General features: G+C 31.3%; 2 protein-coding genes across 4 annotated transcripts in view; one reads left to right on the top strand and one right to left on the bottom strand.

The window, feature by feature from the left end:
- The first annotated feature begins 7,011 nt into the window (after positions 1 to 7,011).
- ddit4 (DNA-damage-inducible transcript 4) lies at positions 7,012 to 8,370 on the top strand. Its single transcript, XM_067369266.1, has 3 exons — positions 7,012 to 7,187; positions 7,406 to 7,590; positions 7,823 to 8,370. Exons 2-3 carry the CDS (start codon positions 7,410 to 7,412, stop codon positions 8,308 to 8,310), a joined length of 669 nt encoding a protein of 222 aa, XP_067225367.1. The 5' UTR covers positions 7,012 to 7,187; positions 7,406 to 7,409; the 3' UTR covers positions 8,311 to 8,370.
- Positions 8,371 to 13,133: 4,763 nt separating this feature from the next.
- dnajb12b (DnaJ heat shock protein family (Hsp40) member B12b) overlaps positions 13,134 to 18,943 on the bottom strand; it is a 19,049-nt gene continuing 13,239 nt past the window's right edge. Inside the window, exons 8-10 of one of the 3 annotated variants that reach the window (XM_067369444.1) lie at positions 16,673 to 16,845; positions 16,293 to 16,438; positions 13,134 to 14,603 (exon numbers count right to left, since the gene is read on the bottom strand). In XM_067369444.1, coding sequence (XP_067225545.1) covers positions 16,317 to 16,438; positions 16,673 to 16,845 — 295 coding nt within the window. In that variant the 3' untranslated portion in view covers positions 13,134 to 14,603; positions 16,293 to 16,316. Of the gene's footprint in view, positions 14,604 to 16,290; positions 16,439 to 16,672; positions 16,846 to 18,943 lie in introns of those variants that run through there. The other 2 variants (XM_067369446.1, XM_067369445.1) reach the window with 2 other exon arrangements.

Genomic DNA, 18,943 nt, shown 5'->3' with positions numbered 1-18,943 from the left:
AAAACACAAATATGACAAAAAGTTGAAATTATGACTTAAAAGGTTAAAAGTGTGAAATATTAAGTCGAAATTTACACAAGTCAATATAATTTAAGTCAAAATTATGACAAAAATGTCAAAATAATGACACTAAGTTGAAAGTATGACTTTAAAAAGTCAAAATTATTACATATTATGTTAAAATTATGATATATTAAGTGGAAATTCTGACTTAAAATGTCAATATTATGATTTAAGTCAAAATTGTCAGAATTACGACATTAAAAGTCAAAATTATGAATTAAAAGTCAATTATGAGATACAAAGTTGAAATTCTGTCATAATTTTGACTTTTAATTTCATAATTATAACTTTTTGTCATCATTTCAACTTTTTATGTCATAATTCTGAATTTTTAAGTCATAATCTCAACATAGTATGTCATAATTTTGACTAATTTTACTTAATAAGCAATTTAATAAATGTTTATTGTTTAATTATTATTCATTAAAATTATTAATAAATGTTAATTTCCAACATATTTTGGGTTCATTTTAAACAAGCAATACAGTAATTTTTAAACCGTAGTTGAGTTAAATAAAACTACCAAGCAGGTTGGGTCAAACATTTAACCCAACCACTGGGTTTGTCTATTTTCAACCCAATGAGGGTTGTTTTTAACTCAGCATTTTTAGAGTTTAAACATAAAAACAAAACTAAAAACTTGATTTTCACCTCAGGGTGTCTTTAATGTTTATGATATCTTAAGCAGTAAGCTGAAACAATTTCCCTTTTCAGCCGATTTTCCAATCATCCACATGCATTTAGTTATTCAAAGCATGAAGCATTTGCAAAAGTGCATGATTTCCAGTGCATGACTTTTGTGTAGTTATTTAGTCAACTGAGCAAAACAGTTCTGTGGTGAAGGTTAGTATGTGTGAGAGACAAACGTGAGAGTCGTGTGTCCTGCCGGAGCAGAGAGTGGGGGAGGAGAGAGGGACGGACGGACGGACGGCAGCTGTGTTGAGAAGGAAAACAAGACCCACATTCTTTGTCCTTGAGCTGAAGCAGTGACACACAAAAACAAGCCTGCAGAGGTGTGTGTTTCACATCCCTCCACCAAAGCTCTCAGATTTAACATCAACTGTGGAAATATGTGGAATATAATGCAGAAATAATAAGAATAAAAGTTAAAGCTTGTGGGACACTTGTGGACAGCTGATGTAATGTGAGGCTTGTGTTACGCTGAGTTCCTTCAGATGCTCAATAGATGTTTATCAAGCTTCATTGAAGAAACAGACAGAGATGTTACTGGATAAAAGCACTGAACGTTCTGTTCTCTTCCAGTCGAGAGATGTTGATTGAACACTTTGTGTTCCACAAACGGCCGTTTCTAACTGTATACACACAGACTGCTGGGTCCTAACGCCGGATCACGTGAGGGCGGAGCTCATGACAACTACATTTCACACCAAAAATCAAGAGAGAGAAAGAAGAAATTGTGTTTTTTGTGAGGAAAATGAAGCCTGTTAGACATTTAACACGCATTTTCAGTAATGTTTTTAAGCATTTTGCATAAAAATGACCAATTCAGACTTCATGTTCTCAACTAAAGGCATTGCAACCGATGCAGTGATGTATAATAAATACATCATTTAATGCAATTTAGTATGATTATATTTATTTCAGTAAAGAAAATTAGTTTTGTCGTTTGCATTTTAAAATAAAAAAAGTGTATATGGTCCAAGCATGCTTCATTTTCTTCATGCATAATATAATTTCTTATTTTTTTGGTGTGAAATATCAGATGCACATATTTTTACGGGTTTCTTTAGAGGGCAAAAGTCCGGAGAGGATATTTGTTTTTAATGAGCCTACAAGTTCAATTAAACCATCAAAATATGAGGAAAATATGTTTTAAAGGTGTTTATCTGACAATATTATTCAGCAAACAAAGGCAAAATGCAGCTACAGGTTTTATATTACTATGCAAAAAGCTGACAGGGGAAAGCAAACATTACAACATAATCAGTTATTAACATTTCATCAGTTCTCTCTTTTGATTTTTTTGCATGTGTTCATAATTGCTTTGTATGACAGCCTGGCCAAAAAATTATTGCTCAATTTGTCATGTTTCATTGCGTTATTATCACAAATAACACAATTGACTTATGTTTAAAAACATATTTGTAATAATATTTGAAAAAATTCTTAGGCCGGACATCACTTTTGGACAATTATGGCTTAAAAAGTCAGAATTATGACACAAAAAGACATAATTATGAGATTAAAAGATGTCATAATTTCAACTTTTAACCTCATAATTGACTTTAAAATCACAATTTTGACTTAGTATGTCATAATTTCAGTGCCAAACTCAGTCTAGCACATTACACAAACAGTACTCTTTCTTGTTTTCAGAAGTACAAAAGCATAAAAGGCGTACAGACTCAGGTTTGTTGTTGATTTTATGACAGCGTTTGGATCATTTACACTCATAAAGTATACGAGCCTCTGTGACTGAGATGTGGATGACGTTGTTATAGTATGTTTTGTTCTTGGTCAGGGACACGTGTCTCTGTTTTCATTCAGAGGGAACTGTTTGTTCTCTCTCTCATGGACTGAAGTACATCTGTGAAGTTTGGCTTCCGTCCAACAAACCTCACGTTTTTGTGCAGCATATACGTATATAGGAATGTGTGCATGAACACTTAAACAAATAAAGGCCGTATGAAACTCCAGCCCATATCAGGTTTCTGGAGAGCTTGATTTCTTGAGCAACTTGCTTAATTCTTTGTCCTGAAGAAATGGTTTATTATTTACCACTGAAGCGGTCAAAGGGTTTTACTCAAATGCTTTAAGTTTTAACCCAGGAACCCTTCCAGCTATTGTTGTGGCGATTCGTGGAAGTCTCCAGGATCATTAGCAGCTTTAGTTATGAGTGAGTTTTTCTCAACATGCTTTTGATCCAAAGCAACCTGGTGTAGCAGATTTTAGTTCACCAAACCTAATTAAAGATGAACATTGAGAATAATGCTTCACTGAGAGAATACTAAATATGACACTATATTTGTGTGTCTGCTACTGTAAATGTATTAACTATAGCCCTTTCTCAGACTAAAATAATAAAAAATACTTCTTCCCTCAAGTTTTGTGTATTCAAATATACACACATTTGCATAAACCTGTTTGTATGAAAGCCCATTTACACCACAGAAGAAAATAAATCACAATTATGACATAAAAAGTCGAAATTATGACATACTAAGTATAAAATGATGACATAGTAAGTTGAAATTGACATAAAAAACTGAAATATATCAAAAAAAGTCAAAATTGGGATATATAAAGTTGAAATTATGATTTAAAAAGTAAAAATAATGACATAAAAACAAAAATATGTAATAGAAAGTAAAAATGATGACATACTAAGTCCAAATTATGACATAAAAAGCAAAAAAATGAAAAAAAGTCAAAAATGACATAAAATCCAAAAATATGTAATAGAAAGTCAAAATTATGACATATTAAGTAAAAATGATGACATACTAAGTCCGATTTATGACATACTAAGCAAAAATATGAAAAAAGTCAAAATTAGGATATACTAAGTTTATGATTTAAAAAGTCAAAATGACATAAAACCCAAAAATATGTCAGAGAAAGTCAAAATTATGACATAAAAAGCCGAAATTATGACATACTAAGTATGAAATGATGACATAGTAAGTCGAAATTGACATAAAAAACAGAAATATGTCCAAAAAAAGTCAAAATTGGGATTGAAATTATGATTTAAAAAGTAAAAATAATGACATAAAAAACAAAAATATGTAATAAAAAGTAAAACTGATATTACTAAATTGAAATTATGATTTAAAAAGTCATGATTATGACAAAAAAGTTTAAATAATGTCTTAAAAGGTCAAAATTATGATATATTAAGTCGAAATTTACACTTGAGTCAATATTATAATTTAAGTCAAAATTATGACAAAAATGTCAAAATAATGACACTAAGTTGAAAGTATGACTTCAAAAATAAAAATTATGACATACTATGTTAAAATTATGATATATTAAGTTGAAATTTTGACTTAAAATGTCCATATTATGATTTAAGTCAAAATTATGACACCAAGTTGAAAGTATGACTTCAAAAATAAAAATTATGACATACTATGTTAAAATTATGATATATTAAGTTGAAATTTTGACTTAAAATGTCCATATTATGATTTAAGTCAAAATTATGACACTAAGTTGAAAGTATGACTTAAAAATTCAAAATTATGAATTTAAAGTCAATTATGAGATTAAAAAAAATTGCAATTGTCATAATTTTGACTTTAAATTTCATAATTATAACTTTTTGTCATAATTTAAACTTTTTATGTCATAATTCTGATTTTTTTTAAGTCATAACTTCGACATAGTATGTCATAACTTTGACTTTTTATGTCACTGTTTTAGGCCTATGCCATAATTTTCAAGTTTTTATGTCATAATTTTTTTGGTCATAATTATGACTTTTGTGTCTTCATTTTGACTTTTAAAGTATGGCATAATTATGATTCACCGGAGCATGATTATTTTTCTTGCTGGTGGAAATGGGCTTCCTTTCAATTGGGCAAAATCTTCTTGCCAAACTGAATCTTACGCAGACAGCATCAGGTCTGGGGAAAAACAGTTCCTGGGACAAACTGTTCTGGGTAATTTTGGTGGAAACGCAGCTTTAGTTACTTTTGCCTTGCCAAATACTGACAAATAAATACATGCATTGACATTTCAGCTTGTTTAAAAGGCCATTCCTCAGGACAGACGGGTTTCTCATTCATAAAGCGTCTTCAGGACTCATTTGACTTCAGAGGTCAGAACTTTAGCAGTTGTCGTCAAGCCCAGTTGTGCTGAGGTGTGAAGATCACAGGCGTTTCTAAATGCACCACATGCCTTTACAGCAAATCAAACCTGCAATTATGTGTGTGCTGCTAATAGTCTAGTACCAAGTGAACACACAAAAAGTCTTCTGACAGACATTTCAAGGCTCATTAATGACTCTAGAAAAGTGTTTGTGTTTTCATGCAGTCGAATGCATTCTATGCAAAAGTTGCATCAGGATTCGAGGGATCATCCTTTAGGAAAACACACCCTTCAGCAAACACAAGACATGTTGTCAGGGCTGGAATGCGCCTGTCCGTGTGGGACGGTCTTCTGTCCAGCGCCAAACCTTCATTCTAAACTAGGAAAGTTTAACCCTTCCTTCACCATCCTCCCCCGACAGGAGCGCTTCACACTTCACCAGACAAACCCAGCTTCATTAGATCACAGACAGAGAAACAGCACAAAAGATCTTAATCTAATAAAAGCTTGATTTATTACAAACACTTTCCAGTGAAGACTAGTTTCTAATGCACTTTCAAATGCAGCAAAGTGTGTTAACTTGGTTAGTTTCAGCAGTCACGTGTGAACAACCCCCAACAGATTCACACCGCTTTAACCCTCTAAAAGAACCAAAAGTTCACTTTAATGTGTCCACAGACTTTTAAAATCAAGATGGCTAAAATATTTGGGAAAGCTAACAAAAATATGTTCTAAGAACATTCCTATTTTGTTATTGTAAATGTTGAACAAAGCATTTTTTCTTGGTTATATGAACGTTAAGGGAACATTCCATTTGATCATCTTCAAACGTTATGGGAACGTTACTTTTGAATGTTCTCTGAACGTTCTGAAACATGTAGTTCTTAAAAAATGTTAGATGAACATCCAGCTAAAATGTTTTGAGAACATTATTACAGACTAGATAACGCTGAACGAACGTTCTATTAACGTTACTGGAAAACATTTCTTCATAACTTTGAGGGAACATTGTCAGGACATTAGCCAGAGTTCTGAGAACGCCTTTTTGCTGGGTCGAAATTATGATATTAGGTTGAAATTATGAATTGAAAAGTGAATATTATGATTCAAGTCAAAACTATGAGCAAAAATGTTGGTTATTATGACATACTAAGCTGAAAGTATGATATACTAAGTCAAGATTTTGACTTAAAAAGTCAATATTATGATTTAAGTCAAAATTATGATACAAAATGTCAGTTATTATGACATACTAAGTTGAAAGTATCACTTAAAAAGTCATAATTGTGACATACCAAGTCAAAATTATGATATATTGTCGAAATTTTTACTTAAAAAGTCAATATTATGATTTAAGTAAAAATTATGACAAAAAATGTTGGAAGTATGACATACTAAGTTGAAAGTATAGCTTAAAAAAGTCAAAATTATGATATATTGTTGAAATTTTGACAAAAAATGCAAATATTTATGACATACCTTAGTATAAATTGACTCAAAAAAGTCACAATTATGATTTAAAAGTCAATTATGAGTTAAAAAGTTGTCATAATTTCGACTTTTTAAGCCATAACTTTGACTTTTTAAGTCATTTTTGATTTAGCACATCATCATTTTGACTTTTTAAGTCATTTTGTTGTACTTAACATGTTAGTTAGTGTCAAAATGTGGACTTTTAAAGTCCACCTTTCAAAGTTTTTCATCATTGTAAACACATTTTCTATAATTATTTTTTTTACAAAGTACAAAAACGAGGTCAACAGTAGAAGAATGCACACAAAGATGATAATAATTAAACTAATAAAGTGTGCCTGAGGCAGCAGAAGTTGGCAGTCAGTGTTTATTCAGTCACTCATTGTGTTTCTCTTTCTGCACGTACTCAATGAAAGCGCGACTAGACTCAATATTTCACAACTCAAACTTCTGTTTCGACTGAAATTGCAAATCACCATATCTTGTAAGTTAATGAGCAGGACGTGAGATTCGCCACTGCATGTCCTGAGAGAGGACAATAGCTGAAGCGAGAATCGCAGACAATAGACGGACTGCAGGATCTCATTGATCAGCTCTGCTCCGTGTTACCAGGCGAACTTGCGACGAGAAAGACGTGACATAAACGCTGATTGGCTGAAAACTCGCGGAGGCGTGGCCAGCGCCCGCGAGTATATAAGGAGGCGCTGAACGGGTTGCGTCAGTGTTTTGCAGGTTCTCTGCAGATACTAACAGCTGCTGCACTCAATCCGGTTCACACAGGTCTTTGTTAGTTTCAGTCTTTGTTACGGACTATTTCATCTGAAGAAAAGTATTGATGTTTCATCGCATCTGAGGATAAACCGCCCTAAATATCGGTGAGTGTCTTTTTAAAGGGTTTTTAGTGTTTAAACAGGGCTGTTTTTATTGTCATTCAAACCTTGAGGTACAATAGAGATCAACAATGTATTGTGTGCATCAGCCCTGCGATATAAACTGTTGAAATGACTGATTCTAGTTTGTTCTTTTAATGTCTGACTTGTTTACCAGCTGCTTTTGTGCATGTAATAATAAAAGCAACGCTTCTTTTCTACAGAACAATGCAGGAACAGCTGATTTCCAGTCTTTCATCTGAAGACTCCAGTCTTCCATCCACTCCAACATCTGACGCTCCTTCCAAGCGCTTGTCCTGGAGCAAACTAATGCAGAAACTGCACAGCAGCCAAAGCCTGGACTCTGATTCAGACACACACAGCAGCACAGATGATGCATCAGATGCAGGTAAATATCAGTGTTTTTTGATCTGATATAAAGTCATATATCATGACAAAGTCAGAATTTTGTGATATAGACTGAATTGCATGATATATAGACGGTAAAGTACAAATTTTGTGATATAAAGTCAGAATTTTGTGATAGTTGCATGATATAAAGTCAAAATTGTGAGAAAGTCAGAACTTGAGTCTCATGCAAGATCTTGACTTTAATGCATGTTTGCATTTGTCCTCCACAGGTTCCTTAACCCTACAAGATCTGTCAGAATCTGATCTGTTTTTCGACCCCACCGAAGAGGCGTTGTGCAAAGAAGTGGTGCAACTCATCGCACTTAACCTGACTGACGCCAAAGATGGCGTCCTGCACTGCTCCAAACTCCTTATTCCCGAGAAACTCCTGGAGCACATCGGCCATGAGCTGGTGCACCTGTCCGTCAGCGAGCCCTGCGGCCTGCGCGGCGCGCTCATCGACCTGTGCGTGGAGCAGGACGGCGGCTGCGAGGCCGCTGGGCAGATCGCCGTGGACCCTTATCTGGTGCCCACCTTCCACCTGACCCTAGTGCTGCGGCTGGACTCCAGGGGTCTCTGGCCGAAAATCCAGGGGCTTTTCACGGGCAGATCCCCGTCGTCTCCGGTTGTTAGACGTGCACTTAAACTGAGCACTGGATTTAGAGTTATTAAAAGAAAACTGTACAGCTCTGAAGAGCTTTTGATTGAAGAATGCTGAGACTGACATGTCATGAACTTTTACTAGGGTTTTTAAATTTTAGCCTCTTGTAACGTTTTGCCCATAAGAGGCCTGAAGTTACAATCGTGTTGTATGACTGTTTAAAGCAGTATATGCTGATCTGTAGGGTGCATTAAAAAGACTTTATATTATGTTGCACTTTTGCTGACGTTCCACACAGTGAAGCAGGAGTTTTTGAAACGTTTACCTCAGGTTTATGGAAACCAGATATGGCAGCTATTTTCCATGCAGTCGTGTAGCAGACTTTGTTTTTCTTCTGTGTCAGTTTGTTCAATGATGTGTGAATGCTGTTATTGTGCCCTTAGATCAAATAGATCTTTTTTTATTTTTTTTAAACGGTCATATGCATATTCCATGCATCTTATTTATTTGATATTCAAATGCAACGTGTTTTTTGTACTCGAAAGAAATGCAGAAAATAAATCTTTTTGAAAAATCAATGTCTTTGGTTTTGTTGGATGCTCAACTGAGGAAAAACTATGCTAAGATGTTTTCACATGACCATACATGTTTTACATTACAACTTTATGCATTTTGCAATGCTTTTATTCAAAGCAACTTGCGTTGTATTAATGATACTGTATGCATGTTTATTCATGCATCCCTGGGAATCAACATTTATAAGATCTTCACTGTAGCTCCATGCAGAGATGCCACATATTTAAGTATTCTTACACCATATTCTCTGTAAGCTTGTTTCCACCATAAAATAAAAATGGTCATTCTGACTTTTCTTGCAATTGTGAGAAAAGTTGATAATTTTTTTCCCCTCACAATTCTGACTTCACAATTGCATGTTACGTCAGAGTTTTGTGATAAAGTCGGAATAGCATGATAAACTCACAACTGCAAGTTATAAAGTCAGAATTTCGAGATCTAAAGTCAGAATTTTGTGATAGTCAGAATTGCATGATATAAAGTCAGAATTGCTAGATATAAAGTCAGAATTGCGAGATATAAAGTCAGAATTGCTAGATATAAAGTCAGAATTGCGAGATATAAAGTCAGAATTGCTAGATATAAAGTCAGAATTGCGAGTTATAAAGTCAGAATTGCGAGATATAAAGTCAGAATTGCGAGTTATAAAGTCAGAATTGCGAGATATAAAGTCAGAATTGCTAGATATAAAGTCAGAATAGCGAGATATAAAGTCAGAATTGCGAGATATAAAGTCAGAATTGCAAGATATAAAGTCAGAATTGCGAGATATAAAGTCAGAATTGCGAGATATAAAGTCAGAATTGCGAGTTATAAAGTCAGAATTGCGAGATATAAAGTCAGAATTGCGAGTTATAAAGTCAGAATTGCGAGATATAAAGTCAGAATTGCTAGATATAAAGTCAGAATAGCAAGATATAAAGTCAGAATTGCGAGATATAAAGTCAGAATTGCGAGTTATAAAGTCAGAATTGCGAGATATAAAGTCAGAATTGCGAGTTATAATGTCCGAATTGCGAGATATAAAGTCAGAATTGCGAGATATAAAGTCAGAATTGCGAGATATAAAGTCAGAATTGCGAGATATAAAGTCAGAATTGCGAGATATAAAGTCAGAATTGCTAGATATAAAGTCAGAATTGCGAGATATAAAGTCAGAATTGCGAGATATAAAGTCAGAATTGCGAGATATAAAGTCAGAATTGCGAGATATAAAGTCAGAATTGCGAGATATAAAGTCAGAATTGCTAGATATAAAGTCAGAATTGCGAGATATAAAGTCAGAATTGCGAGTTATAAAGTCAGAATTGCGAGATATAAAGTCAGAATTGCGAGATATAAAGTCAGAATAGCAAGATATAAAGTCAGAATTGCGAGTTATAAAGTCCGAATTGCGAGATATAAAGTCAGAATTGCGAGATATAAAGTCAGAATTGCTAGATATAAAGTCAGAATTGCGAGATATAAAGTCAGAATTGCTAGATATAAAGTCAGAATTGCGAGTTATAAAGTCAGAATTGCGAGATATAAAGTCAGAATTGCTAGATATAAAGTCAGAATTGCGAGATATAAAGTCAGAATTGCGAGATATAAAGTCAGAATTGCGAGATATAAAGTCAGAATTGCGAGATATAAAGTCAGAATTGCGAGATATAAAGTCAGAATTGCGAGATATAAAGTCAGAATTGCTAGATATAAAGTCAGAATTGCTAGATATAAAGTCAGAATTGCGAGTTATAAAGTCAGAATTGCGAGATATAAAGTCAGAATTGCGAGTTATAAAGTCAGAATTGCGAGATATAAAGTCAGAATTGCTAGATATAAAGTCAGAATAGCAAGATATAAAGTCAGAATTGCGAGATATAAAGTCAGAATTGCGAGTTATAAAGTCAGAATTGCGAGATATAAAGTCAGAATAGCAAGATATAAAGTCAGAATTGCGAGTTATAAAGTCCGAATTGCGAGTTATAAAGTCAGAATTGCAAGATATAAAGTCAGAATTGCGAGATATAAAGTCAGAATTGCGAGATATAAAGTCAGAATTGCGAGTTATAAAGTCAGAATTGCGAGATATAAAGTCAGAATTGCTAGATATAAAGTCAGAATTGCGAGATATAAAGTCAGAATTGCGAGTTATAAAGTCAGAATTGCGAGATATAAAGTCAGAATTGCGAGTTATAAAGTCCGAATTGCGAGATATAAAGTCAGAATTGCGAGATATAAAGTCAGAATTGCGAGATATAAAGTCAGAATTGCGAGATATAAAGTCAGAATTGCGAGATATAAAGTCAGAATAGCAATATATAAAGTCAGAATTGCGAGTTATAAAGTCAGAATTGCGAGATATAAAGTCAGAATAGCAAGATATAAAGTCAGAATTGCGAGTTATAAAGTCCGAATTGCGAGATATAAAGTCAGAATTGCGAGATATAAAGTCAGAATTGCGAGATATAAAGTCAGAATTGCTAGATATAAAGTCAGAATTGCGAGATATAAAGTCAGAATTGCTAGATATAAAGTCAGAATTGCGAGTTATAAAGTCAGAATTGCGAGTTATAAAGTCAGAATTGCGAGTTATAAAGTCAGAATTGCGAGATATAAAGTCAGAATTGCGAGATATAAAGTCAGAATTGCGAGTTATAAAGTCAGAATTGCGAGTTATAAAGTCAGAATTGCGAGATATAAAGTCAGAATAGCAAGATATAAAGTCAGAATTGCGAGTTATAAAGTCCGAATTGCGAGTTATAAAGTCAGAATTGCGAGTTATAAAGTCAGAATTGCGAGATATAAAGTCAGAATTGCGAGATATAAAGTCAGAATTGCGAGATATAAAGTCAGAATTGCGAGATATAAAGTCAGAATTGCGAGATATAAAGTCAGAATTGCGAGTTATAAAGTCAGAATTGCGAGTTATAAAGTCAGAATTGCGAGATATAAAGTCAGAATTGCGAGATATAAAGTCAGAATTGCGAGTTATAAAGTCAGAATTGCGAGATATAAAGTCAGAATTGCGAGTTATAAAATCAGAATTGCGAGATATAAAGTCAGAATTGCTAGATATAAAGTCAGAATAGCAAGATATAAAGTCAGAATTGCGAGATATAAAGTCAGAATTGCGAGTTATAAAGTCAGAATTGCGAGATATAAAGTCAGAATAGCAAGATATAAAGTCAGAATTGCGAGATATAAAGTCAGAATTGTGAGATATAAAGTCAGAATAGCGAGATATAAAGTCAGAATTGCGAGATATAAAGTCAGAATTGTGAGTTATAAAGTCAGAATTGTGAGTTATAAAGTCAGAATTGCGAGATTTAAAGTCATAATTGCGAGATATAAAGTCAGAATTGTGAGATATAAAGTCAGAATAGCAAGATATAAAGTCAAAATTGCGAGTTATAAAGTCAGAATTGCGAGATATAAAGTCAGAATTGCGAGATATAAAGTCAGAATTGCAAGATATAAAGTCAGAATTGTGAGATATAAAGTCCGAATTGCGAGATTTAAAGTCATAATTGCGAGATATAAAGTCAGAATTGTGAGATATAAAGTCAGAATAGCAAGATATAAAGTCAAAATTGCGAGTTATAAAGTCAGAATTGCGAGATATAAAGTCAGAATTGCGAGATATAAAGTCAGAATTGCGAGATATAAAGTCAGAATTGTGAGATATAAAGTCAGAATAGCAAGATATAAAGTCAAAATTGCGAGTTATAAAGTCAGAATTGCGAGATATAAAGTCAGAATTGTGATTTATAAAGTCAGAATTGCGAGATATAAAGTCAGAATTGTGAGATATAAAGTCAGAATAGCAAGATATAAAGTCAAAATTGCGAGTTATAAAGTCAGAATTGCGAGATATAAAGTCAGAATTGTGAGATATAAAGTCAGAATAGCAAGATATAAAGTCAAAATTGCGAGTTATAAAGTCAGAATTGCGAGATTTAAAGTCAGAATTGTGAGATATAAAGTCAGAATAGCAAGATATAAAGTCAGAATTTCGTGATATAAAGTCAGAATTTCGTGTTATAAAGTCAGAATTTTATGATATAAAGTCAGAATTTCGTGATATAGTCAGAATTTTGTGTTATAAAGTCAGAATTTCGTGATATAGTCAGAATTTTGTGTTATAAAGTCAGAATTTTATGATATAAAGTCAGAATTTTGTGTTATAAAGTCAGAATTTCGTGTTATAAAGTCAGAATTTCGTGATATAAAGTCAGAATTTCGTGTTATAAAGTCAGAATTTTATGATATAAAGTCAGAATTTCGTGATATAGTCAGAATTTTGTGTTATAAAGTCAGAATTTCGTGATATAGTCAGAATTTTGTGTTATAAAGTCAGAATTTTGTGTTATAAAGTCAGAATAGCAAGATATAAAGTCAGAATTTCGTGATATAAAGTCAGAATTTCGTGTTATAAAGTCAGAATTTTATGATATAAAGTCAGAATTTCGTGATATAGTCAGAATTTTGTGTTATAAAGTCAGAATTTCGTGATATAGTCAGAATTTTGTGTTATAAAGTCAGAATTTTATGATATAAAGTCAGAATTTTGTGTTATAAAGTCAGAATTTCGTGATATAAAGTCAGAATTTCGTGTTATAAAGTCAGAATTTTATGATATAAAGTCAGAATTTCGTGTTATAAAGTCAGAATTTCGTGTTATAAAGTCAGAATTTTGTGATTAAGTCAGAATTGTCTTATTGTGTCAAATTTCAAAGAGCAAAGAAAACTAACTACTAAACTTCAAGCCCTAGAAATACTACATAAAATATATAAAGTAATCAAATGTTTAAACGCTGCAGTCTTTACTGTGTAAAATAAATATACATTTATTCTTATTAAAGTTACAAACGTGATTCAATCAAGAGCAGTGAGATTTTCTCTTTTTTTCTCTTTCTCACTTCAGAATTAAAATTTCCTGATAACTTACTCAAATTTCCTGATAATTTACTCAAATTTCCTGATAATTTACTTCCGCCTACGTCACACATATCTCGCAATTCGAACCCTTTAAGTGAAGAGTTCATCTCTCTCTCAGCTGTTCTTGTCCACGTTCCACACGCAGTTATCCTTTTTTTCAGACGGGTGACTGAACGTGCTGAAACACATGATTCAGCAGCAGCGCCCGTGGCATCAGCTGACATCCTGCATCTGAAACACGCTCCGGTGCAAAACTCACACACCCACACAGAGGACAGTGGCACATACAATCTTTATTTGTATTCAGAGTGAAATAACTGCAGCGTAGTCTCTGTCAGCAATGAAATCTTTCCACTAAGTCATGTAGAAAATAAACCTTCGTATGAAATAAATATTCCTATTCGATCCTTCAATAAATATCACCTGTGCACAGCAGCGGTCAGAGAAAGACGCAGGACAGCTGTCGTTAAAGTCGTACTCGATAATATCCCTGCATAGATAAATCTCAAACATACAAATATAAACCATTAAAAAGACATGATCTTGATCTAAACAAACTCAAATAAATATATGCAGATGTCATCGGACCTCCAGTCTGATTCATAATGCAAAAGCAGATTGTTGATTTCTGACCTGGAAAAGGGGCTGAATCTAGTGACATTAACTTTATTCAGACTGCAGGGAAACGTCTGTCATCCACAGGAGCCAAAAACACCAGCTCTGATTTCACACACACACACACACACACACACACACACACACACACACGCACACACACACACACGCACACACACACACGCCCTCAGTAACTCTTTCCTAGTCAAGTTCATCGGTCGTTCCAACAAATGTATTTACAATCCGTATGGCATTCTTCCATATTCCAGACTGGAGAGATTGTTTTTTTTTGGAACCTGTGCAGAAAATATTGATATATTAATAGTTATTTGACAAAAAATAAACCATTTATTGTTAAATTAATGATTTGTGATGAAACGCAACATTTCACAACACCTAATAGCGAGTAGGATGTTTAACAAGTGATCCATCTGTTTAAAGCTGAAGTGTGTGATTTCACCAGAGAACAACAGTAACGCTTTACCAGCAGTGCTTCGGGAAGCATTTTTCCCATTCATTCCCTCTCCATAGGGATTTCACAACGTTTGAAACCTTAAACCAAACCAACCAACTCTCAGATTAAAAACACTACAAACCAAAAAACACAAAAGTTCAAGATGAAAAGACAAAATAAAATGATTAGTCAATGATTATATGTACAAAATAAATAAATAAATAAAAAAATCAAGAGAGTTTATAAACATGTATATTCATATTAATGAATAATAAGCAATATATTATTAACATATATATATATATATATATATATATATATATATATATATATATATATATATATATATATATATAATAGTCATATATACACATGACAAATTAGCAGTATATTGTATAAATGTAAATAAATGAAATTATATATATATATATTGTTTCTATACGAGATACATGCATATTTCATATTTAGCAATATATTGTATAATGTTAAACAAATTAAATATATATTAATTTATACAATATAATCTGTGTATATATAGCAATATTTGTTCAAAATAAATGAAATTAATATATATATTTTTCTATACATATACGTACATTCATATTAATAAATAATGAGCAATATATTGTATAAAATAAATAAAATTAATATATATTTAGTTTCTATATATACATATATACATTACATGTATATTCATATTAATGAATAATGAAAAATATATTGTTAAAATAAATAAACAAATAAACAAACAAACACACACAAACACATATATATATATATATATATATACACACACACACATATGATAATTAGCAGTATACTATATAAAAATAAATGAAATTATGAATATAACACATATAATTTATACAATATAACGTGTGTGTGTATATATATATATATATATATATATATATATTAGTAATATGTTTTAAGATAAATGAAAATATATATACACACACACACTATATATATATATATCGTTGAATTATTGTAACGTGTATATATTTATCTATGTATACATAAATAAATATATACATGTTACAATAATTCAATGATAGATAGATAGATAGATAGATAGATAGATAGATAGATAGATAGTCAGATAGATAGATAGATAGATAGTCAGATAGATAGATAGATAGATAGATAGATAGATAGATAGATAGATAGATAGTCAGATAGATAGTCAGATAGATAGTCAGATAGATAGATAGATAGATAGATAGATAGATAGATAGATAGATAGATAGATAGATAGATAGATAATGTTTCACGGGACTCAAAAATGGGATTTTTACGTATTGTTCGTATTTTTGTGCTCGACTGTAAAGATAATTCAGTCCTGCACTCGTTTGATAAATACGTTTTGTGTCGAGACGCTCAAACTGACATTCATAATGATCTAAAAGCATCATCTTTCACCCTTCAGCACGTCACATGACCAGTTAGACTCTGAACCTGCAGGAAATGACCCACTTCAGCTTTAAATGAATCTGTGTGTTCTCAGGTGGAGAGAAGAGAGCGCCCTCACCAGGCAGTGCAGTGACGGCTCCATCTATCCGTGTAACGACGCCTGAACCTCAGACAGCCGAGAGCAGCTCGGGGTTCCCATCTGCTGCGCCCGCTGGTACAGAGCGCTGTCCCCGAAATACCGCGCGCGGTACAGCAGCCCTTCCTCTGAAACACACGCCACATCACATGATGAAACACTGACTCACACTGTGGCATTATGGGTGTGAAAGTTCAGACCTGAGAGAAGCTGATTCAGAGGAATGACATCACACATGAGCCGGTTCTGACCAGCTCTCGTGAATCATGTGACTCACCAGATGTTGCTTTATACTGGAATGAACCACCTTATAATAACCTGCATGCTTCACTTTATGAACCGATAATGTGTGTGACACGTACTCTGTTGTTTCTCTTTCCAGCAGTTGTTCCTGAGGTTGGAGACGTAGTCGTCCTCCACGCTGCCCTCCACCTGCTTCAGTCTCACGCCGCTGAAGTCCTGAGAGAAACGCTCGTTCACGTAGTACGTCACGCCCAGATTCTCCGTCACGCGCTTGTGTGTGTGACCCGCTGACCTGTGTGAGGCGGACACATGACGGTTAGTTACGGGATACTTCAGAGAGGACATAAAGAGAGAATAAAACACACAGAGAGGGAAAAATTGAATTCATTTTATTTTTAGATTTTCTGATTTGTTAACTTTAGTGTATTTTTGTCAGTTGATATTTTTTATTTCTTAATATTTTACATTTATTTTAATTTAATTTTGTTTTTATTTTAATTTTAGTTAATGATTAAGTAATTTTGTGTGTGCTTTTTAATTGTTAATATTTTGAATTCATTTTATATTTTCTGATTTTAACTTTAGTTAACAATTTAGTAATTTTTGTGTGATTTTGTCATTTTTGTCAGTTGATATTTTTTAATTGTTAATATTTTACATTTTTTACATATAGTTTTTATTTAAATTTTAGTTAACAATTAATACATTTTTTGTGCTTTTGTCATTTTTATTAGTTCATATTTCAAATTAATTTTATTTTTATATTGTCTGTTTTTATATTTATTTTAGTTCATTGGTTTAGTCATTTTTCTGTGCTTGTAATTTTTATTAGTTAATATTTTGAATTAATTTTATTTTTACATTCTGTTTTTATTTTAATTTTAGTTAACGATTAAGTAATTTTTGTGTGACTGTCATTTTTACTAGTTAATATTTTTAATTGTTAGTATTTTGAATAATTTTATTTTTATATTCTCTCTTTTATTTTAACTTTAGTTAACGATTTAGTAATTTCAGTTGATATGTTTTAATTGTTAATATTTTATATATTTTTTATTTTGTTTTTATTTTAATTTTGGTTAATGATTAAGTCATTTTTTGTGTGATTTTGTCATTTTTATTAGTTAATATTTTGAATTAATTTTATTTTTATATTCTGTTTTTATTTTAATTTCACTTAATTGGTTTACTAATTTTTGTGTGATTTTGTCATTTTTACTAGTTAATATTTTTAATTAATTTTATTTTTAAATTCTCTCTTTTATTTTAACTTTAGTTAACGATTTAGTAATTTCAGTTGATATTTTTTAATTGTTAATATTTTACATTTTATTTTTACATTTTGTTTTTATTTTAATTTTAGTTCATGATTAAGTAATGTTTGTGCTTTTGTTATTTTTATTAGTTCATATTTCAAATTAATTTTATTTTTATATTGTCTGTTTTTATATTTATTTTAGTTAATTGGTTTAGTAATTCTTCTGTGCTTGTAATTTTTATTAGTTAATATTTTAAATTAATTTTATTTTTACATTCTGTTTTTATTTTAATTTTAGTTAACGATTAAGTAATTTTTGTGTGACTGTCATTTTTACTAGTTAATATTTTTAATTGTTAGTATTTTGAATAAATTTATTTTTATATTCTCTCTTTTATTTTAACTTTAGTTAACGATTTAGTAATTTCAGTTGATATGTTTTAATTGTTAATATTTTATATATTTTTTATTTTTTTATTTTGTTTTTATTTTAATTTTGGTTAATGATTAAGTCATTTTTTGTGTGATTTTGTCATTTTTATTTGTTAATATTTTGAATTTATTTTTTTTTTATATTCTGTTTTTATTTTAATTTCACTTAATTGGTTTACTAATTTTTGTGTGATTTTGTCATTTTTACTAGTTAATATTTTTAATTGTTAATATTTTTAATTAAATTTATTTTTATATTCTCTCTTTTATTTTAACTTTAGTTAACGATTTAGTAATTTCAGTTGATATGTTTTAATTGTTAATATTTTATATATTTTTTATTTTTACATTTTGTTTTTATTTTAATTTTAGTTAATGATTAAGTCATTTTTTGTGTGATTTTGTCATTTTTATTAGTTAATATTTTGAATTAATTTTATTTTTATATTCTGTTTTTATTTTAATTTCACTTAATTGGTTTACTAATTTTTGTGTGATTTTGTCATTTTTACTAGTTAATATTTTTAATTGATTTTATTTTTAAATTCTCTCTTTTATTTTAACTTTAGTTAACGATTTAGTAATTTCAGTTGATATTTTTTAATTGTTAATATTTTACATTTTATTTTTACATTTTGTTTTTATTTTAATTTTAGTTAACGATTAAGTAATGTTTGTGCTTTTGTTATTTTTATTAGTT

Source organism: Chanodichthys erythropterus, chromosome 19 (assembly GCF_024489055.1).
Source record: "Chanodichthys erythropterus isolate Z2021 chromosome 19, ASM2448905v1, whole genome shotgun sequence".
Taxonomy (NCBI): domain Eukaryota; kingdom Metazoa; phylum Chordata; class Actinopteri; order Cypriniformes; family Xenocyprididae; genus Chanodichthys; species Chanodichthys erythropterus.
The sequence above is the reverse complement of the archived record's forward strand: the minus strand, read 5'-3'. Positions and strand labels throughout refer to the sequence as shown.